Raw genomic sequence first — 20,022 nt, 5'->3', positions numbered from 1 at the left:
CTTGAAAAAACTACTCTTCCTGCTTCTGAACTGTTTTGGGATTCTTGTGAGAATTACTGGTTACAAACACAAATATTTAACTCTCAATTCTACTGTCTTTTCTTATGCCAATACCATACAAATTGCTTTTGTAAATGTTCTGTGTATACTTGAAAGTATATACTGTGTTTGATTCTCAGCACCACATGTAACTAAATTCTCTTGGAATAGTTCTATAGATTCTCTAATTGTTGATTTTTCTATTTCTCCTTGCAGTTTCGTTGGTTATCACTTGATGTATACTGAGACTATTATTAAGTGTAGAAATGTTCTCATTATGGCTGGGTGCAATGGCACATGCTTGTAATCTCAGTGTGTCAGAAAGATGAGGCAGGAGGATCACGAGTTCACAGCCAGCCTTAGCAAAAGTAAGGCACTAAGCAACTCAGTGAGACCTTGCCTCTAAATAAGATACAAAATAGGGCTGGGGATGTGGCTCAGTGGTCGAATTCAATCCCTGGTACTCCACCCCCCAAAAAAAGAATATTCATTATGGATATTCATTATTTCTTCTTTACTTTTTGCTTCATTTACCAGTATAAAATTTCTTTCTATACTATTTTATGGGCTATTTGCATTCCTTATACTTTCTACCCAAATTAGATACGTTAGATATGAAAACTGGTATTCTAGCTTCCTTTTGTATCATATTACTTCCCTGTATATTTTTATCCACTGCTTTTCCTCCTGCTTTCAATAGTGTCTGTTTTAGTTTGCCTTTTATATAAAACATTTGCAGATTTTTAAATATCAATCTGAAAGACACTGTCTTTCTATTTTCACATAATTATAAAGATGAGGAAAGCCAGAGAACCTTGTCCTCTAGAGGAGTCCATCATTTAACAAAAAAGACAAATATAAACAGTGATGATACCAGTTGTTAACTGCCATATTAAAGGTATAAATGGTGAAAGTCAGTGTCTCTAGAACAGTCAAGGATCTCTGAAATGAGACCTTTGTATAAAACAGTCATCTTGGGGCTGGGGTTACAGTTCAGTGATAGAGTACTTGCCTAGTATATGTGAGGCAATAGGTTCTATTCCCAGCATCACATAAAAATAAATAAATAAAATAAAGGTATTGTGTCCATTTACAAAAATTTTTTTAAAAGTCATCTTCTTATTTTCTTTTGATCATATATTCCATTTATTAAAATGTTCTGAGCATGTACTAGACATAAATATATTCATATTACACATGTATAATTTTAAAATGTAAGTTATATACATGTGATACTGTACCAATTAAAGTCTCAATTCTACTACTGTGTAACTGGAGTCCCAGGAATGAAAAAAAAGGGAGGGGCCAGAAAAAGTATCTAAGAAATAATAACCTAAACTTCCCAAATGTAGTGAAAGAGATACACTTATAGATTCAAGAAGCTCACTAAATCCCAAGATCATAAATGAAGAACATATGTTTAGGCATATAGAAATCAAATTGCTAATATCCAAAAATACATTTCATACAAGGAAACATAAATATGCTAATGACAGCTAACATTAACAGAAACAACAAAGATCAGAACGCTGGAATCAAGATATTTTAAATGTTGACAGGGAAAACAAAAAAGCAACAAACTAATAACTGTCAATGGAGAATTCAATATACAGGAAAAACATCCTTCAAAGAGTGCAAAAGACAATCTGAATAGGCTTATATCTATTAAAGAAGGAGTCAATAATTAAAAACCTTCCAAAACAGAAAGCACCAAACTTAAATGGGTTCACTGGTGAATTCCATCAAATGGTTAAGAAAGAAATTATACTGGATCTCCACAATCTCTTCCAGAACATAGAAGCAGAAGCACCACTTCCTAACTCATTCTATTTGGCTGGCATCATTCTAAGGCCAACACCAGACAAAGACATTACAAGAAAACTATTACAGATCAATTTCACTCATGAACATAACAAAATATTAAATCGAACCCAACAATGTTATAAAAATTATTACACACAATGACCAAGTAGGATTTATCCCAGCTATGCCAATCTGGTTCACATGTTAAAATCATAGAATTCATCACATCAACAGGCTAAAGAAGAAAAATCACATGATCATATCAATAGATACAGAAAAAGTATCTGATAAAAGCAGTGTTTACTCATGATAAAAACTCTCAACAAAAGAGGAATTTGGTGGATTTATTCAACTTTTTTTTTCTTTATTGGTTGTTCAAAACATTACAAAGCTCTTGACATATCATATTTCATACATTAGATTCAAGTGGATTTACTCAACTTGATAAAGAATATCTCCGAAAAACCTACAGTTATCAGCATACTTAAGAGTAAGAAATGTGAATTTATGCTAATGAAGTTTCTGAGGGTGGGGCCCCTAGATAGCCTCTGGATGAGACAGTTACAGAAAAACCAAGTGATTAGAGGGTTGGAAATTTTAGCCCTTCCACTGAAATTTGGGAAGGGGGTAGGATTAAGAGATTAAGATCTATAAAAACTCTTGAACATGAAGACCTGATGAGTTTCCAGACTGCTGAATTACGTGGAAGTGCCAAGAGAGTAGCATGCAGATTCCATACCCCTTCTCCCATTTCTTGCCCTATATATCTTTTTTATGTGGCTGTTTTTTTGTTTTTTGTTTTTTTTTTGTACCAGGGATTGAACCCAAGAGCACTCCGCCACTGAGCCCTATTTTGTAGTTTATTTAGAGACAGGGTTTCACTTGAATTGCTTAGCACCTCGCTTTTGCTGAGGCTGGCTTTGAACTTTCGATCCTCTTGTCTCAGCCTCCCAAGCCACTGGGATTACAGGCATGCTTCTATATCCTTTATAAACTGGTAAATTTCTTTTAGTTTTGTAAACTATTCTTGCAAATTAATTGAACCCAAGGAGAGATTTGTGGGAACCCCAAAAGCACAGGTGACACTTTATTACTTTTGATTGATATATGCAGCAGAGGGTAGTCTTGTAGGGCTGAGCTCTTGGGTGGAATCTGACAATAACTCCAGGTATATAGAGTCAGAACTCAATTAAATTGTAGAATATGAAGCCAGTGTTTGAGGAATTGGAGAATTAATTCCATACATCTAGTGACAAAAGCATTGTGTGAGAATGTATTATTCCCAGAAAGTAGTTAAAAAAGAGAATATAAAGTGTTAAAAAATTTTTTTCAGAAAATACAAATGGAGATAATTCATAACCAGATTGGAAGGAATTAGAACCAGATGGTCGCTGGTATCTACAAAAGGATCTAGCCAACTCTGACCCACAGACTGTCTTTCTACAACCTGCAAATTAAGAATAGTTTTTACATTTTGAAAGGTGGTGGTGGGGGGAGAAGACATAAAGAAGGCACAACAAAGACTGTTTGGGGCCTGCACAGCCTAATATATTCAATTTCTTAGATCTTTACAGAAAAAAAAAATGTGCTAACCCTGGTCTACCAGAAGTAATGAAGATCATCAGGAGGGAGATATATGTGGTTTAATATCAAGGCAATATGGATTTTTTCTTCAATTTCTTTAAAAAACTCAGCTGTTAAAGCAAAAATTATAATAGTGTTTTGTAAAGTTTATCATGTTTTTTGATGCAGTACATATGACAAGAAAATACAAAGTTCTATATTTTTTTGATGACATAATTAAAAAATGGACCTTGGGGAGATAAAGATGCATATTGTAATTTCTAGAGTAAACACTAAAAGAAAAAAGAAAAAGCAAAGTGGAATTAATTCCAGTAACAAAAACATTTGAAATATCAATCAATGCAATAACTATACTAATGGACATAAAAAAGAAAAACTATAACCATCTGAATAGATGCTGTAAAAGCACTTGTCAACATTTAATAATTATTTATATTTAAAAAGAAAACCTAGCAATCTAAGGATAGAAGGGAACTTCCTCACAGTGATATAAAGGGTATTTAAAAGAAAAGTACACCTAACATCATACTTAACGGTGAGAGACTACATGCTTTTCCACTAAGATTGAGAATAAGCTGAGGACATCCACTTTCACCAGAACAATAATGCAAAAAACACTGTCTCCACTCAAGGAGGACATGATTGGTTATGAGAAAAATCTCATGGAACAAACAAACAAGCAAAAAAAAAAAAAACACAAAAACAAACAAACTGACAGCTGGTAGAAAATAAATGTAAAGTAAAATCTTAAGAAATCTCAATTTATAATAGTATCATAAAACAAGCATAAATAACAAAAGATATGTACAATTTCTACACTATACAGTCCTGCAATCCTATGAGACATTACTATAAGATGACATTAATAAATGGAGACAGAAAATATTCAAGGACCAGAAAACTCAATTTGTTAAAATGTCAATTGTCTCCAAAATGATGTTCATATTAAATGCAATCCTAATCTTTTTTTTAAATATTTATTTTTTAGTTGTAGTTGTCAACACCTTTTGTTTATTTATTTATTTATTTATTACGTGGTGCTGAGGGTCGAATTGAGGGCCTCACATGCACTAGGTGAGCACTCTACCGCTGTCCTGTAGTCTACAACCCCAGTCCTGCAATCCTAATCTTAGCAGTCTTTCTTAAAAATAAAACTTGAGGGCTGGGGTTGTAGTTTGGTAAAGCATTTGCCTAGCATGTGTGAGGCACTGGGTTTGAGTCTCAGCACTGCATATAAATAAATAAAATAAAGGTCCATTTACAACTAAAAACTATTTTTATTAAAAAATTGACAAACTGGCCCGGTGCAGTGGCGCACGTCTGTAATTCCCGCAGCTTGGGAGGCTGAGGCAGGAGGATATTGAGTTCAAAGCCAGCCTCAGCAAAAGGGAGGCATTAAGCAACTCCGTGAGACCTTGTCTGTAAATAAAATACAAAATAGGTCTGGGGATGTGACTCAGTGGTCAGGTGCCCCTGAGTTCAATCCTCGGTACAAAAAAAAAAAAAAAAAGAAAAAGATATCTTGGGATTTTCTGCTGCCTTTTATTAAGTATTAATTTCTAACAAAAACTAAAGTCTTTAAAAAATTAAGGTTTACAGGGGGCTGGGGTTGTGGTTCAGCGGTAGAGCGCTTGCCTAACATGTATGAAACACTGGGTTCAATCCTCAGCACCACATAAAAATAAATAAACAAAACAAAGTTAAAAAATTTAAAAAAAAATAAGGTTTACAAAGGCCAAATGTTACCTCTGATATATGGATGCTAACACACAATAATAGGAGGAACAGAGAGAATACAGAAGAATGGGGAATGAAGGGGGTGGGGTGGGGGGGAGGGGTAGGAATAGGAAAGACAACAGAATGAATCGGACAGAACTTTCCTATGTTCATATGTGAATACACGACCAGTGTAACTCCACATCACGTACAACCACAAGAATGAGAAGTTACACTCCACATATGTATAAATTTCAAAATACATTCTACTGTCATGTGTAACTAAAAAGAATTTTAAAATTCAAAAAAATTTAAGTTTTTTTAAATATCTATTTGTTTTGAAATCCTTTAAATTATAACTTTATAATTCTGATAAAATCTGGTTTACAACTCTACTTACACGACTGCTATTTACAATAATAAATGTTATGTTACTGACATAAATATTCTAGACTTTGTAAAATGATGGTTCTGGCACAATAACTGTCAGGTTTTCAGTTATGATTATTACCGATTGGGTTCACTGCATGACTTTTGGCACTTTATAAAACTCAAAAAAGTCTGATAGTACTGGCATAATGATTGTCAGTTACGATTATTATCTTAAAACGCTGTGTACAATAAAACTAAATTGTCTTATCAATTGCTAAACTCTCATCAAAATTCTAACCATACAATGCACACCTGTAATCCAAGCAGCCTGAGAGGCTAAGGCAGGAGGATCAAAGCTAGCCTCAGCAAAAGTGAGGAACTAAGCAACTCAGTGAGACCCTGTCTCTAAATAAAATATAAAACAGGGGGCTGGGGATGTGGCTCAAGTGGTAGCGCGCTCATCTGGCATGCGTGAGGTATTGGGTTCGATCCTCAGCACCACATAAAAATAAAGATATCGTGTCCACCTAAAGCTAAAAAATAAATACTAAAAAAAAAAAAAAAAAACAAGGCTGGGGATTACAGTTGTACATAACGGTGAGATTTGTTTACATATTTGTACATACACAAAATATAAAATTATAATTTGGCCAGTATCATTTCCCAGCATTTCCTCTTTCCCTCCCCTCCCCATCCCTGATACCTTTCTGCCACTGATTTTCCTTTGATTTTCATGAGATTCCTGGCCCCGCCTTTTCTTTTCCTTTTGCCTCTCTAGCTTGCATATATGAGACATACTAATCCTGTCAAAAAGTAGATTGCAAAGATTTTTTCCCCCAATTCTGTAAATTCTCTCTTCACATTCCTAATTGTTTCCTTTGCTGTGCAGAAGCTTTTTAAGTTATTATTATCCCACTTATTAACTCTTGGTATTGTTTCCTGAGCTTCAGGGGTCATACTGAAAAAGTTGTCACCTCTGCCTATATGCTAAGTATTGACCCTGCATTTTCTTCTAGCAGTTGGACAGTATTTGGTCTAATTCCTAGGTCTTTGATCCATTTTACGTTGATTTTGTGCAGGGGTGAGAGATAAGGATCCAGTTTCATTCTTCTACATATAAATAATCAGTTTTCCCAGCACTATTTGTTAAAAAGGGTGTCTTTTCTTCAATGTATGTTTTTGGCTTCTTTGTCAAGGATGATATGACTGTATATGTGTGGGTTTGTCTCTATGTCTTCTATTCTGTACTACCAGACTATGTGCCTCTACCAAGTTCTCTTTAAATACAGCTGCCTGATAAGGTCCAAGCTGTCAAGACTCAATTATCACTCAGAGATCAACCATTTGTCTACCACTCCTGACTTACTGTGGACCTCTGGAACATCTATGTCCCTCTGACAGACAGCAAGAATGTGAGGCTCTTGTTCCCTAGGCCCATGACCCTCACCAGCAGGAAGCAGCCAAAGATTTCAATGACATCTGCTTCTCTAAAAGATTTCAGGGTCTCCAATTCTTGCGGGGAAAATGCTAGGCAGCAATTAGACATAAGCAGTGGGTCAAGAGCTTAAGAAAACAGGTCTGACAAGATATTTCAGGTCCCTTGCCTGATCTCAGCCCTGCAAACTATTCCTCTCACAACCAGAGAAAAACATAAGGTTGGGGAAGGACAAAGATGTTTTTGCTGAGAAGGGCCTAAATGCTAAGACATTAAGCAAGACACTACACAAATAACCCAGAGATTATCCATATGTAGGATAATCACTGAGGAAAGCATAATGATTAAGACTGGAGCCCACTGACCATAATGTCAGCCAGGCCAAGAAGGCCAAAAGTTGCCTTTAAACTGTCAGCAGGCAATCCAGAGCCAAGAGGTAAATACTTGGTTGAGACCTTCTAACAACTTCCGTACTGCCCCAATAAAAGCTGAGACACAAAGAAGTGAGTTGTCAGTGTCCTTTTGAGAAAACCCACTCTCTTCCTTGAGGGTAGTTTGCCCACACATTCTTTTCCTCCTAATAAATTCTGCTATATTAGAAAAAAAAAACTAAATTGAAAAGACTGACACAACGTTAGATATTGTGCATACAATACAACAGGAACTGTCTTACATTAGCCATAAGAACACAAACTCATTTTGGTGAAGAGTTGGCAGTTCATGAAGTTCAATATTTAACTGCCTTTGACCCAGAAATTCCACTCTTTAAGGATTTATCCAAGAAAAATTAAACATACATAAAAAGATTGGTATAAAAATAGTAACAGCCTGCAATGAAATTGTCAACTGAAAATTTCACTCTATTAGATTAGTCTAAAGGGCCTATCTTATTATCATCTTAATATTCCTAAATAGTTAAGATTTATGTTATTTAGTGTATAAAACACATAAAAAGTGTAATTAAGCACAGAATAAAAATGCCCATAATTTAATATGTTGTATATTTTAAGAAGAAAAAGTCACAGAAGTTTTATTCAAGATAGTCCAAATAAGTGTTCAAAAGGTCAGAGTAATGTAGGCAATTGTAGCATATTTATACAATGAAATACTACTCAGCAATAAAAATGGAGCCAACATCTAATAATTGCAACACATGGATAAATCTGACAGACATTATGCTGAGTAAAAGATGACAAATACAATGATATATAATTTCATTCTTACAAAGTTCCAGGATCAGCCAAAGTAACTGAAGGTTAAAATATCAAAACAGTGGTTTCCTAGAGGGCTAAAACTGATAAAAGGAAAATTTCTAGTCAAAAAAAAATGTTCTCTATTTTGACACTGTATGTTACATAAATAGCTATTATCAAAAATGTACAATTAAGATATGTGCTTTTGACATACATAAATTTTCCCTTAAAAACAATGGGCATGGTATTACATACCGATAATTCCAAATACTCAGGAGACTGAGGCAGGAGAATCTCAAATATGAGAACAGCTTGGGCAACTTAGGAAGACTTTAGCTCAGCAGGCCAGGCATGGTGGCACATGCCTATAACCCAGACACTCAGGAGACTAAGACAGGAGGATTGCAAGTTTGAGGCCAGCCTGAGCAATTTAGCAAGATCCTGTCTCAAGGGGAATGGGGGCAGTACTGGTGGTAGCTCAGTGGCAGAGTGCCCCTGGGTTCAATCTCCAGTACTACAGAAAAATAAATTAATACATAAATTAATTTTTAAAATGGGTTACCAAAAGTTTGGGTAATAAAAGTCTGAGTTTCCTTTCCTGAACTGATTACTCCAAAGCCTTCATGATTCTACTATTTTTAAAAAAATTTTTTGTAGTTGCAGATGGTCAGAAGGTCTTTTTTTTTTTTTAACACAATGCCTTTATTTTTTTTATGTGGTGTTGAGGATTGAACCCGGGTCCCACTCGCGCTAAGCGAGCACTCTACCGCTGAGCCACAATCCCAGGTCTTTATTTTATTTGTTAATTTTTATGTGGTGCTAAGGATTAAATCCAGTGCCTCACGCATGCTGGGCAAGTACTTTGCCACTGAGCTACAGCCCTAGCTCTCTACTACTTTTAACATCTAGAAAAAGGCAGCTATGTATAAAGTTGACATATTCGATGTACTTCTATGTTTAATATTTCACCACAGTGGTACAGAATAAAAATGACCACAAATCTCTAAATCAAGAACATAAGACTCATTTTAGAAATTACAGAAATTTAAACTCTCTAGGGTATCAACTCCCTACTCTCTATCATTTTCCTAGATCAGAAAAAATACTGTAAATGAGGGAAATGTCAGTTTATTAAAGGCCACAGTGATAATACACAGGACTGAATTCTATTTCTAAGTATTTACCTTGAAAAATAATGAAACATGTAAAGAAAGATGTATACAAATGTGCAGAGTGTTGTTTGTGGCATTATTTGCTATAGGAAAAAAAAAAAACTAGAAATTCCCTCTAATTTCATTAATAAGTCCATGGAAAAATTATGGCTTGTTCTTACAACAGTTGGGGCTGGGGATGTGGCTCAAGTGGTAGCGTGCTCACCTAGCATGTGTGAGGCACTGGGTTCGATTCTCAGCACCACATAAAAATAAAATAATCCACCTAAAACTAAAAAAATAAATATAAAAAAAAATAAAAGAAAAAGAAAAAACAACAGTTATAAAGAATGAGGCAGGAGGATCAAGTTCAAAGCCAGCCTCAGCAACAGCAAGATGCTAAACAATCAGGTGAGACTGTCTCTAAAATAATACAAAATAGGGCCAGGGATGTGGCTCAGTGGTTGAATGCACAAATTCAATCCCTGGTGTCAAAAAAAAAAAAAAAAAAAAAAAAAATGAGGCAAATTTATGTATACTTACAAGCAAAGATCTACAAGATAAATTGTAAAAAGTAAGCAACAATTATAATATATGCAGATAATTTCATTCATGTACCATGTCCATAATTATAAATAACTGTAAAAATAATACAACTTTTAAAAAAATCCAAAATCTTACTTGTATGTTATACTTTATAGTTGCTTTGTTTGTGTGTGTGTGTGTGTGTATATATATATATATATTTTTTTTTTTTTTCTTTCTGGTGAGTACTTTTGTTAATTTTATTTTTGTACAACTTTGGAGCACAACTTTTCATATCTCTGGTTGTACATGATACAGAGTCACACCATTCGTGCAGTCATACCCATGCACAGGGGTAATAATGTCCATCTCATTCTATCATCTTCCCCCCGACTCCCTCTCCCATCCCCTCTCCTCCTCCTCCTCCTTCCCTTCTGCTCCATCCAAAGTTCCTCCATTCCACACCCTCCCCCATTATGGATCAGCATCCACTTATCAGAGAAAAAAATCTGACCTTTGGTTTTTTGGGATTGGCTTACATCACTTTGCATGATATTATCCAATTCCGTCCATTTACCTGTAAATGCCATAATTTCATTCTACTTTAATGCTGAGTAGTATTCCATTATGTATACATACAGAATTTCTTTATCCATTTGTCTACTGAAGGGCATCTAGGCTGTTTCCACAGTTTAGCTATTGTGAACTGAGCTGCTATAAACATTGAAGTGGCTGCATCGCTGTAGTGTGCCGCTTTTAAGTCCTTTGGGTATAGACCTAGGAGTGGAATGGCTAGGTCAAATGGTGGTTCCAGTCCAAATTTTCTAAGGAATCTCTATACTGATTTCTAAAGTGGTTGCACCATTTGCAATTCCACCAGCAATGTATGAGTGTACCTTTTCCCCCACACACTTGCCAGCACTTATTGTTGTTGCTTGAATTCTTAACAATTGCCATTCTGACTGGAGTGAGATGAAATCTTAGAGTAGTTCTGATTTGCATTTCTCTAATTGCTAGAAATGTTGAACATTTTTTCATGTATTTGTTGACCGATTTATATCTTCTTCTGTGAAGTGTCTGCTCATTACCTTAGCCCATTTATTGATTTAATTATTTATTTTTTTGTTGTTGTATTTATTTTTTGTTCTTTAATATCCTGAAGATTAGTGCTCTATTTGATGTGTGTGTGGTAAAAATTTTCTCCCATTCTGTAGGCTCTCTCTTCACTTCATTAATTGTTTCTTTCGCTGAGAAGCTTTTTTGTTTGAGTCTATCCCATTTATTGATTCTTGATTTTACTTCTGGTGCTTTCTAAGCTTGTTAAGGAAGTCAGGTCCTAAGCTGACATGATGAAGATTTGGGCCTGCTTTTTTTTCTATGAGGTGCAGAGTCTCTGACCTAATTCCTATGTCCTTGATCCACTTTGAGTTTTGTGCAGGTGAGAGATAGAGGTTTAATTTCATTTTGGTACAAATGGATTTCCAGTTTTTCCCATTTGTTGAAGAAGCTCTTTACTCCAATGAATGTTTTTAGCACCTTTGTCTAGTATAAGATAACTGTATTTATGTGGGATTGTCTCTGTGTTCTCTATTCTGTACCACTGGTATACCTGTCTATTTTGGTGCCAATATCATGATGTTTTTGTTACTATATCTCTGTAGTATAGTTTAAGGTCTGGTATTGTGATATCTCCTGCTTCACTTACTTTTGTAATATTTTTAAATATTTTTGTATTACCTCATCTTACTGACTCAGAGGAAAAATAACACTAAAAAATATAAAAAATCATTGCTAAAGACACTTCTAATGCTTATCCACATTCAGGTTTCTCTCTTTCAGACACATAAGAGAATTATACTTTCCCACCCTGTTTTAAAGCTGGACAGAGACCTTATGACTAGTTTTGTCTAACAGGATGTGGGCAATTCATGATTTCTGACCCAAAGTATTTATAAGCAGGGTAAGATCCTCTGGTTTTTTTTCTACCCTTGCTGTGGTGAGTCCTAAAAGTGTTGAAAAGCACTATGGGTTCAGCTTGTAGAGCTAAAATTTTAAGTAACTATATAGAGCAGAACACTTCCTCCATTCATCATCCCACTGATCTGAAATGGTCACATATTATGAGTAATAAATATGTTTTGGGTATTAATAGTCTCTAATATTATAGGGTTTTTAGTATAACATCATCTATAAAAACTAACAAAATCAGAATTAAAATTTTAAAAATTAAACCTAAGCAAAACTGTTTACTATTGATAAAGTATCATAAAGTATTATCTGAAATCAAAGGATAAAAATATTTCTAGCTAATAGCAGCATAAGTCTTCTCAGCCCTACTACTGGTTACTTACAACATTCATGTAATAAGTTTTCAAGTGTTAAAAAAGAATATTCTCAAGTTTACTATACAAGGAAAATAATGGAACTAAACTTCACTTGTCTGTATCTAACAGAAGTGTTAACATTCAAAATTTAAGACATACTCTAATTTCATATTCTGTTTTATTTTTCTTAATGATTACAAAATGCCAAAATACATAGTTGTGATCAAAATCAATTTTTGCACTGTAAAATCATCTCTACTTAGTAATGAAGAACCATAGCTAAGTTTGAAGTACTCTTTCCCTAAAGGAAAATGAAGTATGAACAAATACCACACAAAGTAGCTAACTGCCAGCAAAAACACAAATAGCTTTTTCTGACATCAGAGTCTTCAGTAAAATTATTTGTTATCTACACAATGTTAGGAGCTATGAACAAATAATTCTCTACAGAAAAACTAACAATCTCTTCACAAATCCTTTTTATAAATACTATATAAAAAAAGGTTTGTATCTTTTTTTTTCTGAAGAAAATCTCCACACTATGGACACTGGTTATCCTTCGGGGGTCTAGTTTAGAAACTTCCCCACAATTTCAGATACCTTATTTCATCTTTCTGAATGAAAGAGTCTATGTTCTTTTATCAGGGCACTAGGTTTCATGGGAATACCTACTTTTAATATATTAATTCCCAGCACCCAGCATGACAATCTGCTCTGAGTTTACTATATACCAAGTATTGTGTAGAGCCCTGCCAAAGGATCTCATTTACTTCTTAATAACTGTATAATAAAGAATTTGGCTACTCTTTGTATTTGGCTCCTGGAGGTAATCTCTATGTCCTTGGAAATTCCATGTAATAGGTCTGTGTTATTCATGGCAGGCTCCCCATCCATACCCCCCAGACCTGACAGTTTATGTTAACCAGAGGACAGAGTAAAGTTGGACTAACCATGTGATGAGAATCTCTGGGTTCAGGAAAGGGGAACAAGACAGAATCATTATGAGTAATAATTTCATCAATCATACCTAGGTAATTAAAATAGTAATAAAAATTCTGGACACCAAAGCTTAGGTGTGCTTCCCTGGTTGAAAATATTTTGTGTACGCTGTCACACATCAGTGTGCCAGAATAAAGTGTCCCTGAGGGTAATAGAAACTTTCCATTTGGAACTCCTATCTTACGTGTCTTTCCCTTTGGTTGGTTCTGATTGGTGTTCTTTTATAATAAAACTTTAATCATAAACAAGGCACTTTCCTGAGTTCAGTGAGTAGTTCTAGTGATTACCCAAACTAATATAGTCTGTAGAGACACCTGAATTTGTAGCCAGGTGATCAGAAATAAGAGTGGCCCTGGAGATTACCAAACATGAAGCTGTATCTAAAAAGAGGGCTATCTTGTGTATGACTGTGCCTTTAAGCTCAAAATTAGTCAACTTTAACAATTTTGCATTGACATTATCTCCAATTTATTGTTGAAGAAATAAAAGTTAAGAAATATCTTTTTAAAAAAGCATCTGATTCAAATCTAGGCCCTATGGGCACCTTATATATGAAATGTCTTCCCTCACCACTGCTTGTCTGTTCAAGTCCACATCATCAGATACTACTTCCTTCATAGTTCGGCAAGTTGTCTGATTGCCACAGCCTACCCTCTTCTTGGTTTCTTCTCCCCTATGAGATTAGTAAAACAACAGGTTTTCCAATCTTTCCCCTCAAACCCATAGAATTTTCCATTTTCCCACAACCATCACCACCCCTTCCTCAACTCGTACATGTCTTTTCCATTTTAAAAGATTTTGGGATTTTAAAAAATTTTTCTTTCTTCTTTTTTCTTTTGACTAAAAGGAAATAAATGCACGCATCCTTAAGCAAATAATTTACATTTCTAGGAACTTATTTGACAGACAAAAGAGATTTTTCTAGCCAGGTATGGTAGCACACACCTGTAACCCTAGCTGCTACTGAGACCAGAGCAGGAGGATCACAAGTTCAAGGCTGATCTAGGAAATTTAGCAAAACCCTCTCTTCAAGATAAGGGAACAGGGGCCAGGGTTGTGGCTCAGTGCTAAGCAATTGCCTAGCAAGCACAAGGCACTAGGTTCAATCCCCAGCACCAATAAAAATAAACAAATAAAATAAACGTATTGTGTCCATCTACAACTAAAAAATTAAAATAAAAACAAAGATAAAGGAACAGGGAAATTAAGAAATGAGGAAGAGGACAATACTTCTCATGTTAAATACTTTTGTACCTTTTGACTTATAAACAATGCATTTTTGCCTAGTGGCTAAGATCATTCTTTGCTTTCTCTATCCTTAGTAAAGTCTTGAATGTGAAGATTTTTTCCTCACATCATGAGGCATTTCCCTGCCCTTAGTGCCTTCCTTTTCATTGATTTTTATATATCATATATAAATATATATAAATATACACGCACACACACACACACACACACACACATTATATGTTTCCTCTAAATAGTCTAGCCAGGCAAGGTGGCACATGCCTATAATCCCAGCAGCTCGTGAGGCTAAGGCAGGAGGATTCAGAGTTCAAAGCCAGCCTCGCCAACTTAGTGAGGCCCTAAGCAACTCAGTGAAATCCTGTCTCAAAATAAAATACAAAAAAGGGCTGGGACTTTGGCTCAGTGGATAAGCACCCCTGGCTTCAATTCCAGGACAAAAAAAAAAAGGCCTAGAATGGTATAGATTACCCAATTTCCAGATTCCAGTGAAATTAGTTTGTATCTCAGAGAAACCCCAGAATGACATATCTAGGTTCAAATCCCCAAACATCTAATACAAGAAAAATCTATTAAGACCATCTCTGACTCAGTTTCACCCACCAATTCTTGAGGCACAGTTAAGCTTTAATTATAAGCAAAAAGTTACTGTGATATATCCTTTTCACTGAGGGAATAAACATATTCCTCTTTCTGCCATTCACTCCCCTTCTCCAAACTCCCAAAAACCTATTTTACTACTGCTGTTGAAAATGAGTTTCTTCTTACTTCTGGAAGATCCCAAGACTCAGGTAATTTAATCAAGGTTACTCTGTGAAACAATCAAATAGTAAGTTCTCCCTACACCCAATCTCTTCTCTAGGATGAACCCACAGAAACATATGGGACTAGCAAAATTCCTGAATATTGAACCTAAGGTTAAGAAAGTCCCCCTCAAAAAAATGAAGTGACAATATGTTCCTAAGAGAGATTAATATTCTGCTCCCTATAGCAATAGCTGTCTTATTAACTGGCTGGGATCAAAAGCTAAACAATTAAGTTGTAAAAGCCACAATAATGAAGATTTCCCTGTATGTAATCACAAATAACAACCTAAAAAATAGCTGGTTTACATGTAAATATAACATTGCCACTGGACAAGCATGGAAATGTACAACTAATAGAAATACTAAATCAATTTAAACTAGGAACTGCAAAATAACATCTTTTAAAACTGTGCCCTGTACTTCTAATAACAAAACAGACATTGCTCAACAAATACTTGCTGAGTACCTAACATGTTTGAAGCACTTTACATATACTACACTTCTGCAACTGGGAAATAGTAGATTACAGACTAGTCTAACTGGGGATAATTTAAGAGAAGGATTCAGACCAAGTCCATGATTATGAGTCACCAACATCTCTTTCTACAGCCCAAATATGATTTTTATTTAATATTCTTTGCATATACTTTTGGTACAGAAGTCAGTATTGCAATACAACTTGATTTTAAGAATCAGAATGGTACTATACAGCAGTGCCCAACCAGTAGAAAAGTCAAAGAAAAGGCTAATTTTTTTTTCTGGTTGTCATCACATTTTTAACAGAGGACATTTCTAAAAATTAAGTTTAATTGCAAGAAAAATTCAGTCCATTCTTCTCATCTTACTGTGTACGAGTAAAAAATTCACAATGACCAATATCTGAGAATAAAAGAGGTAAAGTGAAAAGAACATGGATTTTAGAGTCAGAGAAGCCTGTTGTGATATTATGACATACAAGTCTTGGTTTTTATCCATAGTTCCTGGTTCATCACTACCACAGATCTTGTTATTTCCTAAGTGACTTAAATAATATTAGGGTACTTAAGGTCTCCTGCCCTCCTTTCATCTGCTCTTTTTTTCTTCCCCAAACTGGGTCACAGAAACTAAAAATACACTCTAATCTTCTTCTGTCTTTCTGTCTTGGAGCTGGCTATAAAGAAATTCTCTGATAACAGATCCTAAGTCCCCCATTCCAGAGGTGTCTGGGAGGAAGGAATGCTACACAGGGGTCAAGAAGAATCTGAAGAGACAAGCTTTGCTGGTGCCCCACCCCCAGTCTATTATTAGCATTAAATAAAACCCCTTTTTGTCCAATCACATTTCTACAAGGTTGTCCATGCTTTAATCATGCTTATTCAATGAAGTTTCTAAAAAACCCAAAAGGACAGTGTAGAGGCTTTCCAGATAGCTGAACACTTGAAAGTACATATCCACAGAGGACAGCTTCTGCACATCTTGCCCTAAACACGTCTTCATTTGTAACCTTTGTAATATCTTTTATAATAAATTAGTAAATGTGTTGGAGTTCTGTGAGATACTCTAGAAATTTTATTGAACCCATGCAAAGAGTCATGTGAACACCCACTGGTAGCCAGTTGGTCAGAAGTTTTGGAGGATCCAAAATCATGCCAGGCATCTGAAGTAGGGAGCAGTCTGGTAGGTCTCTCCTCAAGGATAGACTCACCAACAGACATATATGGGATTCCTGGGACTAACAGAATTCCTGAATATTGAGCATAAGGTTAAAAGAATCCCAAGGAAAAACATTAAGTGGCAAGAGGTTCGTAAGAGAGGATCTGACTTTATTTCTGGGAAGTGTCAGAAGTGAATTACATTAGAGGATGCACAGCTGGTGTTCACTGCTGCAGAAATTATAGCATGCCTGCTTGCTTGTGGGGAGAAATCTCCATATTTTGAGAGTATACACCAGCAGAAATAACAACTGAGTTTGAGTTCGCAATTTCCTTCATATCAAGAGACCTCGTTTCAGGTTTTATGACTGCAGGTAAGTCACTTAACCACTCTGAGCCTCAGTTTCCTCAAAAACATTAATTATTTTGGAGGCTATAGAAAGATTAAGCATGACTGCATACCAAATTATTAGTGTTAAATCTGATGTTTAGAAGATGCTCAGGAAGCATAAGCAATTTCCATTTGTTGAAATGAAGTCAGAACTTCCTCTTCTGGATATGACAGAACAATTGGTAATAAACTACTCCCCACGCCATCACCTACTACAAACAATCATAACACAAGACAAAATACATGAGGCAGCACAAGACTATAATAACTAAGAGGAGGGAAATTCATAAAGTGATACCCAGGATGGCCCTGACTTTTACTGAGAAGGTAATTTCCCACCTGTGCCTATGATATAGAGAGCTAATTAATGTCTGAACACAGCAAGAAGACCTCACTGGGCTGAGACTAAATCAGACTTTGACACAGATAAAATAGCTCAACTCTGAGTCAGGGGACCAGAGAGGTGGTGGAATGGGCTCAGCATGGGGAAAGGTAGGTAAGAATGGTAAGTAAGTATTTGGTTAAGGGTTGGGCTAAATGATTCAGGTTTCCCAGAGAATGGCTATTGTGGAATTGATAGTACCAAAAAGATACCTGAAGTCTAACAAGCAGGACTGGAGGGCTTTGGAGTTATAGCCAAGATACATATCTAGCTAAGACAACAGAAAGGTCATGTCTTGGAGTAAGAACTACGTATACTGGAGCAAAGTCTTATTATGGATCTACCCTAATAGGAGGTAGGAGAAGTTACAAATATACAAGGGGAGAAAACATAGTATGAAGAACTTGCAATGTTGGATTAGAACTAGAGAGATCACTATAAATACATGGTTTTAAATATCTATTTTAATATGTATATATAGATACATAAAAAATAAATGTAGGTCCATTGAGAGGGCCTATGAGTAGTGACATCCCCATAACAACAAGCACAACTATCATCTTACTTCTAAAAATCACTGTCCACTAAAAGGAACCAGGCTTTTTGCAAAATGGTTGATTTGAGGACTTGGACAGCAAAAAAATCCAAGATGTGTCTAGGTTGCGATATTGTGCCAGAAAGAAAGAAAAGCTCAAAGCATAATGGGGTTATGAAAAACAACAAAGACATCATAAAAGGGCTCCTACTGGCCAAATCTAGGACAATTTAAGCTTAAGAATAACGGGACTGTATGAATAGATACTGATATAAATAAGTAAATTGCAGATTTGATCCCAAGCATTGCCAAAATCAAAAAAACAAACAAACAAAAAAACCCTGAAAGTTTGGAATGGAAGAAGGTATTTACTAGTCACAAAGTACATTCCTGGGGCTGGGGGTTGGCAGTGGAGCGCTTGTCTGGCACATGTGAAGCACTGGTTTCGATCCTCAGCACCACATAAAAATAAATAAATAAAATAAAGGTGTCGTGTCCAACTACAACTAAAAAGAAATATTAAAAAAGAGTCCATTTCCACAAAATACTTATTGATTACATAGGGAAAAATTAAATTTATAGTGAAGTCTTGTAGACATCTCCTTAACCCACGAATCAGCATCACAGTCAAAGAACAAAATCATATGCCACATGATAGGGCTGAAACACATAATTTCTGTGGTCAATCATCCACATAATGGGATATTATCTAGCTAAATATTATAAGCCAAATGGAAAGATGTCAGGCTTTTGTCAAACAGAGAAAGAAAAATTTAGCCTAACACATGTATCACTCTCTTTTGTGTGTATGTGTTAAGATAGCCATGTACATGGGTTGATATGTACACAGAAAATTTCTAGGATACATAAGACAGTTAACAATGATTAGTTCTGGAAAATAGGAATAGATACTTAAAAGGGGGTCACGGCATTTTGTTTTTTTTCTACCCTTGTATATTCAATTTTTAGCATTTTTTTTTTAAAGTGAAGTCTTCTTTGTAGCAGTACGTACATATAACACCAAAGTCTCAGTTTATTCCTAACCAAAAGGAAATTCCTTGGAGAGATGATTGACATTACATATGGGTCAGAATTAAGTACAAAGTGAGTTATGGACGTATTATTGTGCAAGAAAGGAAAAAAGCACACAAAAAATGAATGGAGACATGACAAAGAATCGAGTATGGTGGGGCTCCCACTAGCCAAATTTAGAACAATTTGAACATAAAAAAGAAACCATTGTAACTAAAAATATTAAGAAAATTAAGGAAGTAATTACTGCAAGAGTGAAGATAGCAGTTAATTCTGGAGGAGGAAGAAAGCACACAGTGGACTTTTGGAATGCTGGTTAACAATCTGGTTCTTGATCTGAAAAATAATTATGTGAATATTTTATAATTATTTATTAAACAATAGGTATCTGGTATGGACTTGTAAATGTACATATTATATTTAAAATTTTAAAATACAAATTTTAAGGTTTCAGGAAAAAAGAAGCAGCAAAGTAAAAACAAGTCTTCTGGAAGAAAATTATCATATTTTACCTGCAAGAGTACGTAGGCTCTCCTACTTTAAAAACTCGACCACAAAGATGAGAAGGTTTGTTTGCTTGTTCAAGTTTTGGAAATCCAAATGCAGGATCTTCACCACAGAGGTACCATTCCATTGGTCCCAACAAAACATGCTGTGCCAGCATGTCTTCTTTCTGTGGAAAAGGGTTGGGTCCCCTGCAGTATATTTTGGGTACATAGTGGGCTAAATGCTGGTATACTTCACTAGTGAGGTCAGTTGCTTGAAGCCATTTCTTTAAAAAAAGAGAACAAAATAAACAATGTCAATAAACTGCTAATTCGAACAATTACACCCAACTCTCTTTTGGGTACAAAAATAA

General features: G+C 35.3%; 1 protein-coding gene across 1 annotated transcript in view; it reads right to left on the bottom strand.

Annotated features, from left to right (window-relative positions):
- LOC124079532 (E3 ubiquitin-protein ligase UBR2) overlaps window positions 1–20,022 on the bottom strand; it is a gene marked incomplete at its 3' end in the record, with an annotated part of 55,586 nt that overhangs the window by 26,314 nt on the left and 9,250 nt on the right. The window contains 1 exon segment of the mRNA XM_046425120.2: window positions 19,676–19,935. Coding sequence (XP_046281076.1) covers window positions 19,676–19,935 — 260 coding nt within the window.

Source organism: Marmota monax, unplaced genomic scaffold (assembly GCF_021218885.2).
Source record: "Marmota monax isolate L192 unplaced genomic scaffold, Marmota_monax_Labrador192_F-V1.1 WCK01_AAM20220418_F8-fsc01074, whole genome shotgun sequence".
NCBI classification, from domain to species: Eukaryota; Metazoa; Chordata; class Mammalia; order Rodentia; family Sciuridae; genus Marmota; species Marmota monax.
Note: the sequence above shows the minus strand (reverse complement) of the source record. Positions and strands in the feature narration are given on the sequence as shown.